Source organism: Dunckerocampus dactyliophorus, chromosome 5 (assembly GCF_027744805.1).
Source record: "Dunckerocampus dactyliophorus isolate RoL2022-P2 chromosome 5, RoL_Ddac_1.1, whole genome shotgun sequence".
Classification (NCBI taxonomy): Eukaryota; Metazoa; Chordata; class Actinopteri; order Syngnathiformes; family Syngnathidae; genus Dunckerocampus; species Dunckerocampus dactyliophorus.
In genome coordinates, this window is record NC_072823.1 from 32942770 (window position 1) to 32959431 (window position 16662).

General features: G+C 48.1%; 1 protein-coding gene across 2 annotated transcripts in view; it reads right to left on the bottom strand.

The window, feature by feature from the left end:
- The window catches only part of smpd3 (sphingomyelin phosphodiesterase 3), a 53326-nt gene that overhangs the window by 20446 nt on the left and 16218 nt on the right, over positions 1 to 16662 (bottom strand). For both annotated transcript variants that reach the window (XM_054776078.1, XM_054776077.1), the window contains exons 3-4: positions 15923 to 16174; positions 14329 to 15418 (exon numbers count right to left, since the gene is read on the bottom strand). In XM_054776078.1, the coding sequence (XP_054632053.1) occupies positions 14329 to 15418; positions 15923 to 16174 (1342 nt within the window). The remainder of the gene's footprint in view (positions 1 to 14328; positions 15419 to 15922; positions 16175 to 16662) is intronic.

The following is a 16662-nucleotide window of genomic DNA, read 5'->3' on the forward strand; positions in this document are numbered from 1 at the left end:
CAAATTAGGGGAATTGTGACATTATACCGATAAGTCTGTTCACATTAAAATTTAAAATAGCTCCCATTACTGATCATTTTTTAAAAAACACTCCAATGAGGCGAGATTACCCGTACTGTGTGGGTGAATAAATAAAACGCTTATTTGTTCTCCATGAATTACTGTATTGTCGTGAGAGGTGTAATTCACATTTGAACCATGATATGATACTCAAATTTGGTGTACCCGTGTGAGCCACATCAGCGTTGATGTCCTTCAACATGTCTTCTTTCACTCAGTTGTACGGTCCAGGAACTGCTGTTTGTGACATGTGCATTCTCCCAGGCAATTTGTACTGTCTGTCAAACATTTGTAACGTTTTGCCAAATGTTGGCTTTTCAACCGTATTGAATGCTGTGTAGCGAGCGACACTGTGTGAGCGCGCATCATTTAGCGCTATTAGTCTCTGCTGCATCTTCAGTGCTAGTTATTTTTTTTCCCCAGTTGGGGAAACTGAAAAGGATGGTGGTGTTTCAGGTGTGCATGCTAGTTGTTCGTGTTCCCCCGCTTCCTTGTCACTACTTTGGAACACACGCATATATCGGTTGATCTGTGTTCATGCGCTCACCTTGTTCATTTTGTTTAAAACCAAAATATTCCCGCGAACAAAAAAAAGTTTTCTGTGTCTTCAATGTCTTATTTTCTGCTATTATGTCTACTACATTGGGTAATAGGAGTGTAAAGGTGACTATAAAGGCGTTATTTCATGTCTAGAGGGCTCTTATGTTAAAAAAACATATTTAGAAGGTGGTAAACAGGTTTTGTATGTCTTATATGTCTTTTTTAAATTAAAAAAAATTTTTTTTTAAACCCTGTCCTGTCCAGCCTTTAAAGCAGATAGAACATCTGTACATCTAAAAGCCGTCAAGTGCTCAACAGATTTACTCTGCCAGGGAGAAGTGTGATATACAATTCCCCTGTTATACAGAATTTATTTGACTTTGATGCTTGTTATTAAGCAAATTTGGAGCGACCGGAGCAGGAGGGGACAGAGAAGAAGAGAAAAGGAAACGGTGGGGTGGGGTGGGGGGGGGTGCAGGGATGAGAGGGGGACAAAAAAAAAAGAGTGACTGACAAGAGACAAGGACAACAGCAGCAACAACAACAATTGTGACAACAAGAACAGAACAACAGAAACATACAGAACGACATCAGCAAATAAATGTCCGTGACAACTATAAAGACGAACAAGGATAAAGGACAAATAAGTATCAACAACCACAATGACAAAGCTGTCAATGACAATCACACATAATAGTAGTAATGAAATGATGAACTATGATAGTGATATCAATGATAATACTGCATTGAAACAGTCACACATAATAGTAGTCATGAAATGATGAACTATGATAGTGATCACAATGATAACACTGCATTGAAACAGTCACACATAATTGTAGTAATAAAAATGATTATCCATGATAGTGAACAGAATGAAAATTACTGTAATGCACATCATTGTAAAAAAGACTATAGTCATACTGCTGATATCACCGTCGCTGTAATAAAACCAACAACATAATAACACCCTGGTTAACTCAGTGAGTAATGTGGGGAAGTACATATGTACGTGTGTACAGGTATCTCTGTATGTGGGGAAGACTTCATATATATAAAGGTGCAAGAATGTGTGGGCATGTCACTGAGAATACATGAAAGGAAAGGGGCCGCCCTCCACCTCCCAGAGAGCCCCGCCCTAAATAGCCAGGCCGAGCCCCCGCCGCCAGAAGGCCAGCAGGCTCACAGGGGCAGGCAGCACAAAGATCAGTGCCCCAAGAGCCAGCCCAGAGAACCCTCCCCCCCGGGAACACCAGCAAGGGGCCGAAGAGAGCTAATCCCAGCCAAAGACAGGGCGCCTTCGGGCCGGAGGACAGCCAACCCCCGAGACCAGCGAGAGATCACACCCCACAAAGGCAGACGAGTACCGGGGGCCACAAACTGGCAGGCCCAGAGACGCCCCCACAACCGGAAAGAAGCCCGCCCACGCCGGAAGCGCCAATCCCCCCCCACCGCCACCCCCACCTCCAGGGAGCGGAGCCCGGCCTGCCCCGGGCCAACCCCCGGCCAACCCCCGGCACAGGGCCGCCCCGCCCAGGGATGCAGGAGGCACACCCTCCACCCACCCGGCGGGGGCACGGGCGGCAGAGATGTATCACCCAGCACTCGACCCCACGGAGCAAACCCCTGTATTCCCCCCCCCCAAATAAATAAAATAAATAAATAAATAAATAAAAGTACACACACGCACATACACACTCCTACGCACCCACACGCACGCACATACACACTCCTACGCCCCCACGCGCACGCACATACACACTCTTACGCACCCAAGCGCGCACACACACGCTCGCACGCTCGCACGCACGCGCGCGCACACACGCATGCACGCACGCACGCATGCACACACGCGCACACACACAGTGGTCGACTGCCCGACACCCGGAAGCCTCACCCTATCCCCTGTTGGTAACCCAAGGAGCAGCGGAGCCGGGGACCCCGGGGTCCCAGACATACAATCCAGAACCCAAGCGCGGAGAGCGCGGACCACCGGGGAGCAGGAAGACACCAAGCCACACCCTCCCAACGGTAGGTTGCCGCCAGCAAGGCAGACAGAGGAGCCAGCGAGGAGGAAAGTGGGAAGCTGAGCAAGCAGGCGGGAAAACGGGCAAGCAGCCAGGCGAACCACCACACAGCGGCAACCGACCACCGCGGGCCAGCAAACCCCGAAGAAGGAGCGGGAGTACCGCACCCCAAGCCGCAGGGAGGCCAAGCACCAGAGCCGAGAAGGCGAGACCAGCAGCAGACCAGCCGACGGACCCCACCAACCACCAGAAGCCAGACCAGCACCATGCCACCAGAGCCGACAGTGCACCACCCGCGCACCAGAGCCCCACCCCCGACAAGCCCGCAGACAGACAGGGGGAGGTGAGGACACAGACAGCAGCCCAGCAGAGCACAAAGCGCAACGGCGACAAACGCCCAAGCGCCCGGCAGAGCACAACCCCCCCCAACGGGCCCAGACCCAGGGCACACGCCCTCCCACCCACCCCGCCACCCAGGCCCACAGTACCCGCAAGCATGACCAAGCCCGAACCCACCAGCCGGCCCGGCGCCCCAGCAGCCGCCGCAGCGCAGCAACCACAAGCCCCCGCGGCAGCACATGGGCCACCCGCAGTACCGGCACCGCCCCCCAGAGACCGCCGAACCCGCCCCAAGAGCGCAGAGGCGCCCGCAGCACGTGTCAGTCCAGGGGAAGCACCGCAAGCCGCCCCCCCCGGCGCAAGCCCCGGCATCAACAGGCCCCAGAGGGTCACCCCAGGGAAAGGCAGGTGAACCAGACAAAGGCACCCCACAAGCCAGGCCACCACGGGCGAGCCACCGCGACGGCCAGGCCCCCAGCCACACCGTCGACCCTGGCGAACAGGCACGAGGCACCCCAATTTAGCCCGCCCCACCTGTGTATGTGATAAGGTGTGTCTTGTGTCTATGTTTTATTTTCTCTTATGTCAACTATATTGTGTAACAGGAGTGTAAAGGTGACTATAGGGGTGTTATTTAATGTCTAAAGAGCTCTAATAATGTTATAAAGCGTATTTAGAAGGTGGTAAACAGGTTTTCTAGTTCTTATTTTCTCTTATTATGTTGACTATATTGGGTAATAGGAGTTTAAAGGTGACTATAGGGGTGTTATGTACTGTCGAGAGGGCTCTAATAATGGTAAAAAACGTCCTTCTCGTGAACAGAAGCGTAAACAGGTTTTCTATGCTGTATGAAAATCTTCCTTTTATCAACAAGGAATTCATTTTTGTGGATATTCACTTATCACGGCCGGATAAAACCAATTCCCGGCTATAAAGGAAGGAGCAGTGGAAATGATATGCGAGTGTGTGTTTTTGCTGCATCACAAACAATGGTTGCCAATTTCCTGTAGAACCAACGCTGCACTGGTGTTAGCATGACCGCCGACACGCCCTTGCCAGCTCCGCCCCGGTTCTACCCGCACCCAGCGAGACTCACTGGCTATCATTCATCAGCTGTGGAACCCAGGAGGGTCCAAACTTTTTCCACCGAGGTTTGCATACATAAAAATGAAATGACTGGGTCGGGCTCACTTACATATTGGACTTGAAAGATGCTAAAAGCGATCCAATGCTAGGAGTGGATAAATGTTGAGTGTAAAAAGAGCTTTAATTATGGTTTACCTCTTTAGGGAAACATTTTTAATTAATAATCTGTGCCGCTCTCTCTCTTTTACTCACATGCAGTGGCGGGCGGGCGATACCTGCCATTCGATACCTGGGACTTAAAGGAAAAGTGCACTTTTTTTGGAATTTGGCCCATCATCCACAATCTTTATGTGCCTTCTAATGATTAAAAAAACTGATAAAAAGAGGCAGCTAATTAATGCACGTAATGGGATACACCTATTTTGCCTACAAAGACTTTTTTGTAGGCCAAAAAACCTCCGAAAATGTACATAATGTGACCCGCATATTCATTTGTTCAATCGCAGCCATTTATAAAAAGACAACCCCTTCAGTAGACCATTTGGACTGATCTTTCAAGGCACACAGAATATTGTGTTCAATGGCTATATGAACATGGAACCTACCAAAAGAAAGATTAGACTCTCTTCTTTCATCTTTCAGTTTTCAACTACACCACAACAGACCAGTCCAGGGCATACCCCGCCTCTCGCTCAAAGTCAGCATACCCCCAGAACCCTAATGAGGACCATAGAAAGTGGATGGATGATATACCACAACACAAGCAACACATACAGTAAAGGGTTGCTTTACAAGAAAATAACAATTTATTTACTTGTACAAATGTAACACCATTTCACAATTTGAACTCAACTGTGTGTGTGTGTGCACAAGCGTGTGCGCACGTGTGCATGTGCATGCATTAAAATTTCCCTCTGATGCGGAACCTTCTGCACGCTATGCTCCTCCATGCTCTCTCATTTCCTCCTTGATGTCAAGCGTGTTAATACATTCAAAAGATCCATGCCGAGCTCTTAAGAAATGCTGCCTTGTGGCCGTTTTTATGGCAACTTTTACTGTGAAGTTGCGTCATCACCTCTTTTTGCCTCTCACGCAAAAAATACGTAAAAGACGTACAAATAAGTCCACTACCACCACTACCACGTCTCCCTGATATAAAGCATGAATAATGTAAACAACATAATAAATGGCAGTGGCAAACATATATTTTATATATATATATTATATTATAACATATAATATTTTGACTTTATTCCCGTAAAATTAAAGCTGTTTTTTCTGTTTCTGCTGATTTTTTCCCCAACTATTTCATTTCAGCTTTCCTCTTGTAAATTTTCTTCTCGTAATTAAAACTTCATATCTTGATGTATCTTGATGATGTATTTTTTCTTTATTTCTACAGTGTTACTCAAATGATATTTTTCGTCATTTTATGTTTTTAAGTTTATTCTCATTTTTTCTCATTACAAACTATGTTTTTCTCTTAATATTTTGACTTTACTCTGGTCAAATCCTGCTGGTGATTCTTTTTGTATAATTTTCCAAACATTTCAACATTCTTCTTGTATATTTTCTTCTCCTAATATTTTGACTTTATTCCCATGTTAGAAATTTTCCCCCAGGGCTCTCTGGGCTGGCTCTTGGGGCACTGATCTTTGTGCTGCCTGCCCCTGTGGGCCTGGTGGCCTTCTGGCGGCCGGGGCCAGGCCTGGCTATTTGGGGCGGGGCTCTCTGGGAGGTGGAAGGCGGCCCCTTTCCTTTCATGCATTCTCAGTGACAATTACACGCCCACACATTCTTGCACCTTTATATATATGAAGTCTTTCCCACATACAGAGATACCTGTACATATGCACACTCACAGTACATACGTACTTCCCCACATTACTCACTGAGTTATCCAGGGTGTTATTATGTTGTTGGTTTTATTACAGCGACGGTGATATCAGCAGTATGAATATAGTTTGTTTTTTTTTCCTTTTTAAAATGATGTGCATTACAGTAATTTTCATCCTGTTCACTATCATGGATAATCATTTCATTACTGCAATTATGTGTGACTGTTTCAATGCAGTATTATCATTGTGATCACTATCATAGTTCATTTCATTACTACTATTATGTGTGACTGTTTCAATGCAGTATTATCATTGTGATCACGATCATAGTTCATCATTTCATTACTACTATTATGTGTGACTGTTTCAATGCAGTATTGTCATTGTGATCACTGTCATAGTTCATCATTTCATGACTGCTATTATGTGTGATTGTCATTGACAGCTTCGTCATTGTGGTTGTTGATATTGTTTTGTCCTTATGTCCTTGTTCGTCTTTATAGTTGTCACAGACATTTATTTGCTGATGTTGTCCTGCATGTTTCTGTTGTTCTATCACAATTGTTGTTGTTGCTGCTGTTGTCCTTGTCTCTTGTCTCTCTTTTTTTTTTGTGGTTGTCACCCCCTCACCCCCCCCCCCCCCCCCCCCCCCCAGGGTCCCTGGTCACCCCCCCCCCCCCCACAAAAAGAGAGCAGAATATATATATCGATAGATATATATACAATTTGTTATACATACAAATACTTTGTGTTATTATTGGTTATGTCACGACTTGGAAATGCAATGTGGGTGAATCCCCGGATGCAGACACAGGAGAGTTCCAGCAGTGAGAATGGTTTTAATAATTAGTCCAAATAAGTGACACAAAAACAGCAACTGAAGGCGACGGCGCACAAAAACAGGAAAAGCACCGTGGGTACTCAAGAGGCACAACTCTCCGGCTACTTCCACCGCAGGAGCTGGACGGGCTACTGGGCTGCAGGACGGCAGCTAGAGGACCTGAACGGAGGTGAGTCCAGAACACGAAACACACATGCGGCAGCAGTAGCTAACAGAGGCAATAATCTAGCACTGGCCAGGAGCAGCTGAGAGGATAATAAAGGGTGCTTAATGAAGAACAGCTGCAGGAAACCAGTAGCTCCGCCCAGCTCAGGTGTCTGCTTCTGCACACAAGCAGACAAGGCATGAGGAAACAAGACAATATCGTGAATAAGCATAAAGCAGACAAACTTAAAAAGGTAACAAACCTGTGTCACCGTAGAGTGTGACAGTATCCCCCCTCCCCCATTCAATGGACGCCACCCGGCAGACCACCCGGTTTTTCCGGGAACTTACTGTAAAACTCAGTGAGGAGCGATGGGTCGAGGATAAGAGATCGCGCCACCCATGACCGGTCCTCGGGGCCGTATCCCTCCCAGTCCACTAGGTACTGGACACCCCTGCCCCGTCTCCTGGCGTCCAGGATGCCTCTGGCAGTAAAAGCAGGGTGGCCCTCGATCAACAGAGGTGGCGGAGGGGGCACTGGCGGGGGGCTGAACTCACAGGAGGTGACCGGCTTGAGGCGAGACACGTGGTATACCGGGTTGGACTTGATAGAGGCTGGGATTTTCAACTGGGCCGACACCGGGTTCACCATCTTCACCACTTCATATGAGCCGACAAATCTGGGTGCCAATTTCCTGGACTCCACTGCCAGGGGGAGGTCCCGGGAAGATAGTCACACTTTCTGTCCCGGTTTATAGTTGGGTGCCGCCTTCCTATGGCAATCGGCCAATCTCTGGTTGCGTTTGGCTGTGCGGGCGAGGGCGGCTTGGGTGTTGCACCAGACCCGGTGGATACGACGGATGTGGAAGGTTAGTGATGGTGTCGCCCCTTCTGGTATCTGGGATGGAAATATAGGAGGCTGAAAACCATAGACTGCTTGAAATGGCGACATGCCCGTGGAGGAACACACCAGTGTGTTATGAGAGTACTCCACCCATGGAAGAAAGACGGACCACGAAGTGGGGGTTTGATGAGCCACACACCGAAGGGTAGCCTCCAGGTCTTGGTTGACCCGTTCCGTCTGGCCGTTGGACTGGGGGTGATAACCTGAGGACAGGCTGGCGGTGGCCCCCAGGGCCTTACAGAAGGCCTTCCAGGTGGAAGAGGAAAGTTGTGGACCCCGATCAGACACAATATCGCTGTGGATGCCGTGCGGGCGGACCACATGTTGAACCAGAAGATTGGCGGTCTGCATGGCGGAGGGAAGCTTGCGGAGGGGGACAAAGTGGGTGAATTTAGAAAACCTGTCCACGATGGTCAGAATGACTGTAAAGCCTCTTGATGCGGGGAGTCCGGTGACGAAGTCCACTGAGATGTGTGACCATGGGCGGGGGGGAATGGGGAGGGGTCGCAGGAACCCAGCTGGGGCCTGGTGGGAGGACTTGCTTCGGGTGCAGATGGAACAGGCCGCCACAAAGCGCTTGGTATCAGCGTTGAGGCGTTGGGCGGAGCAGATGTAAGCCAGGTTCCTGTGGTCCGTGTAAATGACAAAGGGATGGGATGCTCCTTCCAACCAGTGCCTCCACTCCTGAAGGGCAAGGACCACTGCCAGCAGCTCCCTGTTGCCAACATCATAGTTGCGCTCAGTGAGCAAAAGACGCCTGGAGAAAAAGGCGCAGGGGTGCAGCCGCTGATCGGAGCTGGAGTGCTGGGAGAGTACAGCCCCGACTCCCGTGTCAGACGCGTCCACCTCGACAATAAAGGGGAGAGAGGGGTTGGGGGGGGTAAGGACAGGAGCGGAGGTGAAAAATTTCTTAAGACTCCTAAAGGCCAAGTCGGCGCCAGGAGTCCATGAAAATGGCACCGTAGAGGATGTAAGCTTGTTCAGAGGTTCAGCCACTTTACTAAAATCCCGAATAAAGCGCCGGTAAAAGTTGGCGAACCCTAGGAATCTCTGCAGAAGCTTCCTGGATGTAGGAGTGGGCCACTCGACCACTGCTTGGATTTTAGCAGGATCTGGTCTAACCTGCCCCTTCTCCACAATAAAGCCCAGAAAGGAAACAGAAGGTGTGTGAAAAGAACATTTTTGAGCCTTGACAAATAACCGATTCTCTAGGAGGCGCTGAAGGACGAGCAGCACGTGTTGACGGTGAAGCTCAAAAGAGGAGGAAAAAATAAGTATATCGTCAAGATAGACAAAGACGAACCGACCTAACATATCTGGGCTGGCTCTTGGGGACATCATTAATAAGGCACTGAAAGACTGCGGGTGCGTTGTTGAGGCCAAAAGGCATGACGCAGTACTCGAAATGGCCTAAGGGGGTGTTGAAGACAGTTTTCCATTCATCTCCTTTTCTAACTGTGATAAGATGGTAAGCATTACGGAGGTCCAATTTTGTGAAGATAACGGCGACATGAAGTGGTGTGAATGCCGCGTCAAGGAGGGGATGAGGATATTTATTGCGGATGGTGATCTTATTAAGCGCTCGGAAGTCAACGCATGGGCGCAATGTGCCATCCTTCTTTTTCACAAAAAAGAACCCTGCCGCCAGCGGTGAAGAAGAGGGTCGGATGTGCCCTGCCGCGAGGGAGGAAGAGATGTATTCCTCGAGAGGTTTCTGTTCAGGCAGCGAGATGTTATACAGCCGCAACGAAGGAAGCGGCTGTAAAACATCTCGTACGGGCGGTGAGGGGGGGGTGTCATAGCGCGTTCACCGCTGAACACCTCGCTAAGAGTGTGATACTCCCTGGGGACTTGAGAGATATCGGGGGATGCGAGCGCGGCAGCGTTGGAGAGAGAGACGGGAGGTAAAGCCGAGCGCAAGCAGTGTGAGTGGCAGTAAGTGCTCCAACTATTAATTTTAAGAGTGGACCAGTCAATAAGGGGACTGTGACGTTGCAACCAAGGGAGACCAAGAACGACGGGAGCGGAACGAGAGGAGATGACAAAAAAGGAAATAGCCTCATGGTGATTACCCGAGAGGAGGAGCAACGCGGTGCGTGTTTTATGCGTAATGTTCGCAAGGAGGCGTCCATCAAGCGAGCGAACAATTTTGCGTCTGTCCACCGGCTCAAGCGGGATCTTAAACTGTTCAACAAGTCCACTGTCAATAAAGTTCTCATCTGCTCCCGAGTCCACTAAGGCACAAATGGCAAAAGACCCCCCCTTTCCCCAGAACAGCGTACCTTCGACCTGCAATCGGCCCACGGCTGTAGTAGAGGCAGGGCGAGGCGGTGAAGTCTGTCCTGTCGGGATGGAGCTCGGCGACGTGGGCGCACGCCTGGGTCGAGGACGGTGGGGGCAGCGCGATATAGAGTGGTCCGCCGCTCCGCAGTAAAGGCACAGCCGTAGCAACAAGCGGCGCTTCCTCTCCGTGGCCGACAGTCGGTGGGCTCCCAGCTGCATGGGAATCCCCTCCTCGGTGATCTCCGACTGAACCTCCCGAGGGAGTGAGGCAGGAAGCGGCAGGGGAAGGAACTCTTGGTCGTGGAATGACATCCTAGTTGCGCTGGGAGGAAGCCTCTCGCGTTGTCGGGCGCATTCTTGCAAGTGACCGTCCAGCCGGATGGAGAGAGCAATGAGCTCCTCGAGCGTGCGGGTCTCGTCGCGGGACGCCATCTCGTCCTGCATGCGGGAGTTGAGGCCGGCGTAGAACACGCAGCGGAGGGCCTTATCGTTCCAGTCGCTCTCCACTGCCAGGATGCAGAATGTTATTGAGTAGTCGGCCACTGAGCCGGAGCCCTGGCGCAATGCCAGGAGCCGTAGACCCGCTTCTCGCTCCCTCATAGGATGGTCAAAAACAGTCTTTATCTCCTCCATGAACATGGGCAAGTCGGTGAGGAGTTCCGGTTTGCACTCGCAAACCACCATTGCCCATTTTGCGGCACGGCCTGATAACAGGCCAATAATGTAGGCCACCTTGGCAGATTCTGAAGCGAAGGTTTGAGGTTGTTGATTGAAGATGAGGAGGCAGTGATGTAGGAATAGCCAGCACCCCCCAAAGTCCCCTTCATACCTGGTAGGGTGTGGCAGGTTGGGTTCCCGGACCTGTTGGCTGGCGGTGGGGAGTGCCACGGGGAGCGAGGCCAACGGGGAGGAATCCTCTGGCGCCGCCGGGCCTGTTATGCGGGCGTGCATGTCTCGGACCAGGGTAGTTAGGTCCACCAACGTCTGCTCATGGCGAGAAAGCATCTGGCCCTGGGCTTGTAGGGCAAACTGCACATGTTCCTGCTCTGCGGGATCCATAAAATGGCTGGATTATTCTGTCACGACTTGGAAATGCAATGTGGGTGAATCCCCGGATGCAGACACAGGAGAGTTCCAGCAGTGAGAATGGTTTTAATAATTAGTCCAAATAAGTGACACAAAAACAGCAACTGAAGGCGACGGCGCACAAAAACAGGAAAAGCACCGTGGGTACTCGGTGAGAGTGTGACAGGTTATTGGCTTCAACATTTCAGCTTCTTCTAATTGAGCGTTTTGCTGTATTTTTTATCATTTTTGCTGTTTTTTAAAGATTATTTCGTTTCTGCAGTGATGCAATGATAAATGAGCCATGGCTGCAGATGGCCTCTGAGCTGCACTTTGGGCACCCCCACACTCCTACTTTTGGGGTGCTCTTACTCGGCTTGCTGGCTCGGTGTAGTGGACAAGCGATGCAGATTGAGGAGTGAGGGGCTGGTCAATGCGCTACAACAGTCAGCACTTAACAAGACTTTTTTGGAGGCACACGTCTATGGAGTTATATTTGTGTCCTAACTTTAAGGTAGCAAAGGCAGACCGTGAGCCCTATTAACATGAAACAATTACTGTTGTGTGAACAGGCACATCGCTGCAGCACCCTGTCGCTCTGTCACAAAGCATATGAATGAGGTAGTTGAAATGTTTAATAACTAATTTGTAAATATTGGAGCCAAACTGGAAAAAAAAATTCCAAAACTCTGGACAATGGAGGAAAGGAATGAAACCATAGATCTCAATTCCATATTTCTCACTGATGGAACTAAAAAGGAAAACACTGACGTTAAAAATTTTAAAGCAAAAACATCAACTGATTGTAATGGAATTGAATTGTTATCAATGAGATTTTAGAAGCGTTAACATAGATTATTAACTTATCATTTCAGACTGGAACATTTCGTAACAAGAATCTACAAATTACAAATTACCGACCAATATACTTATTACCTCAATTTTCTAAAATTATGGAGAAGCTATTTTAGAACAGATTGGACACATGTATTAATAAGAATGAAGTACTAGCAGGTAGTAAATACGCATACAGAGCTAACATTTCAACTTCTATGGCACTGATGGAAATCACGGAGGAAATGACTCATGCTATAGACCACAGGTGTGCAGTTGCAGCATTCATGGATCTTGCAAAAGCCTTCCATACAATTCATCGCATTATTTTAACAACAAAATTACAAAGGTACGGAATTAGAAGATTAGTTTTGAATTGGGTTAAAAGCTACCTGGCAAAGAGGAAACAATTTGTAAAGCTAGGAGAATATACATCTGGGAGTTTAAATATCACGTGTGGAGTACCCCAGGGGTCAATACTGGGGCCAAAACTGTTAAATTTGTACGTCAATGACATTTGTAAAGTAACAAAGAACTCAAAGAATAGATAAGCTCCTCGCACTTGGCCTGTCACCCTCCCTCTGTAACTGGGTGTTTAACTTTGTAACAGGCAGGCCGCCGTCAGTCAGACTCCACAATCGCACATCCAGCTCAAGAATTGTGAGCACTGGGACCCCAGAGGGGGGTGTGCTGAGTCCGCTCCTCTACACATTCTTCACCTATGATTGCGTGGCCTCCCAGAACAACACCAGCATCATTAAATTTGCGGATGACACTACAGTCATCGGCCTGATCACTGGTGGTGTTGAAACATCATACAGAAGAGAGGTGGCGGACCTCATAGCTTGGTGTCGTGATAACAATCTCCATCTCAATACAGAGAAGACTAAAGTGATGATCATAGACCCAAGAACAAGGAAAAAGGAGCTGCATAGACCCCTGTTTATTGATGAGACTGAGGTGGAGAGGGTGAAAACCGTCAAGTTCCTTGGCACACAAATCAGCAAGGACCTCACCTGGTCTCACATCACCCAACAAATTATCAAGAAGTCCCAAAAGAGACTGTATTTGCTGAGAAGACTGAGGAAATTTGGCATGTCCACCACAATCCTCAGTTGCTTCTATAGATGGAAAGTGTCCTTACCGCCTCCATCACTGTTTTTTTCGGTAACTGTACAACACGTGATAGGAAGGCACTCCAGCGGGTGATCAAGACCTCACAGCACATTGTTGGGGCAGCCCTCCCCTCACTGCAAGACATTTCTAAAACTAGAGTCCTACGAAGAACACACAACCTCATCAAGGACAGCACACATCCACAACACTCATTATTCACACTCCTACCGTCAGGCAGACGCTCCAGGAGTTTGAAGTCCAGGACCACAAGGCTGGCGAACAGCTTTTACCCACAGGCCATCAGGCCATCAAAATACAAAGCAGAAGAGTCTCGAACTTGTTTTGTTGTGCTTGTCTCTATTATTATTTATTTATTATTATACTGATTATTATATTAATTGTGAGAAAAATAACAATTACATCATCATATTGTTACATTACCTTAACATTATTCTATATATTAAAAAATCTGATATGGAATACAGGAAGTGAATAACATGTACTGTACTAGATGTGAAGCGGATGGGGGTAAGATTAAATAAGCTTTGCTTCTTCCTACTCCTTTTGGACATGTGGAACTGTGAAATGATTCATGAGATGTATTCTATTGTAACTTGCATGCATGTTCAAATAAAATTAAACCATAAACCATATAGGCACTGGTAGCATAGTTTCACTCTGCTATGCCACAGCTACAGACTGACATGCACGCTGCACACACTGCAGCTACGAAGCACAGTGAAGGTAGTAGTGGACCAAACCATGTAGCTATCGGGGGTGCTCAGTCAATATGGAAGTTTACTTTTGTGTGGATATTTAACTGTTACTACCGAATTCAAGAGAATTTTTTAACCGTTCTCTGACTATACTTTAAAAAAAAATCACAACCAGATAGCAAAATGATTTACATATTTACTGGGGCCCTTGTCAGTCATGAGCCCTTGGAATTGACCTAACTGGGTGTGGCACCCTGCTCGCCCCTTATGCCAAGTCATGTTAAATGTTCTTTTATCCCTTTCAGTTTACATTTATATGCATTTGAAATGCTTTTCTGCATGTAAAACTATAATCATAAAGCTGTAAAAAAAAGTCATTTGTGTTAACATTTTGGGGCGTTGATAGCGGAGTGTTTGCATATTCTCAATGACATTAAAACCGTCAGAAAAGAGGAGTAGATCAGAGTATCCAGACAGGATAGCACGCACCGAATACTTTTGGTCTATCAAAGGTAAAAGAGAAAAAAGCTCTCACCTTGGCAAAAAGTGCTCCTTTGGCTGCCAGTGCATCCTCTCCTCTTCCGTTGGGGTAGCACTCATAGCGTGCATCCAGGATTGGGTATCGACTTGCAAGCATCAGGCCACTGTTAAAGAATTTGAAACTGGACCCGCAGCCTTTCCAGCCATACCGCCCGACATCACTCAGCACGTACGGGAAGTAGCGGTGCAACTGCTGCCGCAGCCGACTCGTCGAGCCATGGTCAAAAACTTCCTGTAGGGCAAGGAAGTCCAAGTTGGCAGGAAAGAAGGCAGAAATCTCATGGTCGAACGTTTCATCTCCGTGGCGGCGCTTTCTACCGGGGCGTTTAAACATTGAAGTGCGAGGCACGTGAGACAGGGTGTTGTTTGAGGATATCACTCCGCCACCATCACCTCCATGGTATCGAGCAAGGGATTCTCTTGATGCGGTCATGTTACCAGTATCGTCTCCCGCCAGCTCCCTTGGCTGGTGGTTACCGGTTTCTGCTGCCTCCTCCTGAGGGTCAGGCTCTGGGGCACTGATGCTGATCTGAACCCCTGCGGTGTGAAGCGGGCATTCATTGGTGATTTTAGTTTGCATCTCTTTCCCATGCATGGGGCAGCCGTGATTGCTGAGGCCACTACGTGCCCCTGTAGCGTGCACGGGGCAGTCTGCCCCATCGGCCACAGCGTGCAAAGGACAGTCTGGCCCATCAGTCACAACGTACATAGGACAGTCTGCCCCATCGGCCACAGCATGCATAGGACAGTCTGCCCCATCGGCCACAGCATGCATAGGATAGACTGCAGCATCAGCCACAGTGTGTATAGCACTCCCTAAGTTGCTGTTTGTTTCTCCAGGGTGGAGGGGGCACTCCACTGTGGTGTCTCCTGCATCTGAGTGAATGGGGCCTTCAGAGGATGCCTGCACTCCTGCAGACGGATGAATTGGGCAGCCTGTAGCACCTGAGGGGTGAATCGGACATTCAGCGAGAGGCTCGGCTTCATGTTCTGCTGGACCATTAACGATGTGCGTCTGGTCCGGCCGCTGGTCGAGGGAGGAGGTACGACGGAAACCAGTGGCGAGACTGCTGAAGGAGGTCGCACTAATAATTGGAAGACAAAAAGAGAAAGAATTATTTGCATATCTTACACAAGCAAGTTACCATATTCACCTGGATACAGTGGGACCCATTTCTGTTGACATACTGTAAGTGGTTGTTGACATAAGCAAAACTAGATATTGATTGAACATTTAATTGTGACTTTTGGTGGAGAATTGCACATTATAACCAGCTCCGCCATCAAAGGGCTATAAATGGATCAGAACACCGTCAAAAGAGCTTAGTCACTTCACTAGAGCATCAAAACATGGTCTGCAGACCAAGAGTCCAGAGTGCTAACTATTGAACTAAAAGCCCAAACTATCAACTCGATGTTCAGTGCAACTCTTAAGGTGTTAGGAAGTGATGTTTACCAATGTACTTTGGCACTGCTGCTGCCACACCGGCATTGGCTACACTTGTCACTACACTTTGGCACTAACATGCCAACATGCAGTCATTACCGTAATTTTCAGTGACATGTAATCTTGAGGATGCTCTACATACCTGATAGAAGTGTTGGTAGGTGAATCAATGTAGATTTTAATCTGAGGCCGACAGGCACCAATTCGGATCCTCTTGCCCACTTCCCATGCTCTCCCATGGGTGTCTGACAGGTTGTTGAACCTGGCCAGGGAGTTAGGCAGCAGGCAAACGTTGGCACTGCAGAAACAGAAGCTCTTGCCCTGGGGTTTCCAGTCTCTGACCCCAACAAATCCTGACCCAGCCTCACCCTGCTCAGCCTGATGCTTGTCTGGCCTGGTAAAGAGACACAAACCAGAGGCATGGTTTGGCAAATTATTGAGTCACCTTCTTGGGAAAAAAATGAAATAAAAAGGATTTATATTGTTTACATTTTTACGTAATATGTAAATGTCTGTATGTGTGTATTTAGCATAGCTAAACGCTTAGAACATGTAGTCCACTAGTCAACAACAACAAGATATCTTCCGGGTTTCATGCAAAAGTAGGACTTTTATCTATGATGGAATTTTTACCAACTGAGATGTAACGAAGAGAACACAAATGATATACACATGCTGCAAGGAGACGGTGTGTGTGACAACTTCAGCAAACTGTCGTGAACAACACAACCCCACTGATGAAAAGATTAATTTGTTTAACTACTCTATTTATGCTTCTAGGCGTCCATGATTTTCACTTAACTTCCTGTTGGGTGTCGGACTCTGCATCGGTCCGTCATGGTGAAGAGGGAGCTGAGACAAAATGCAAAGCTCTGTATTTAG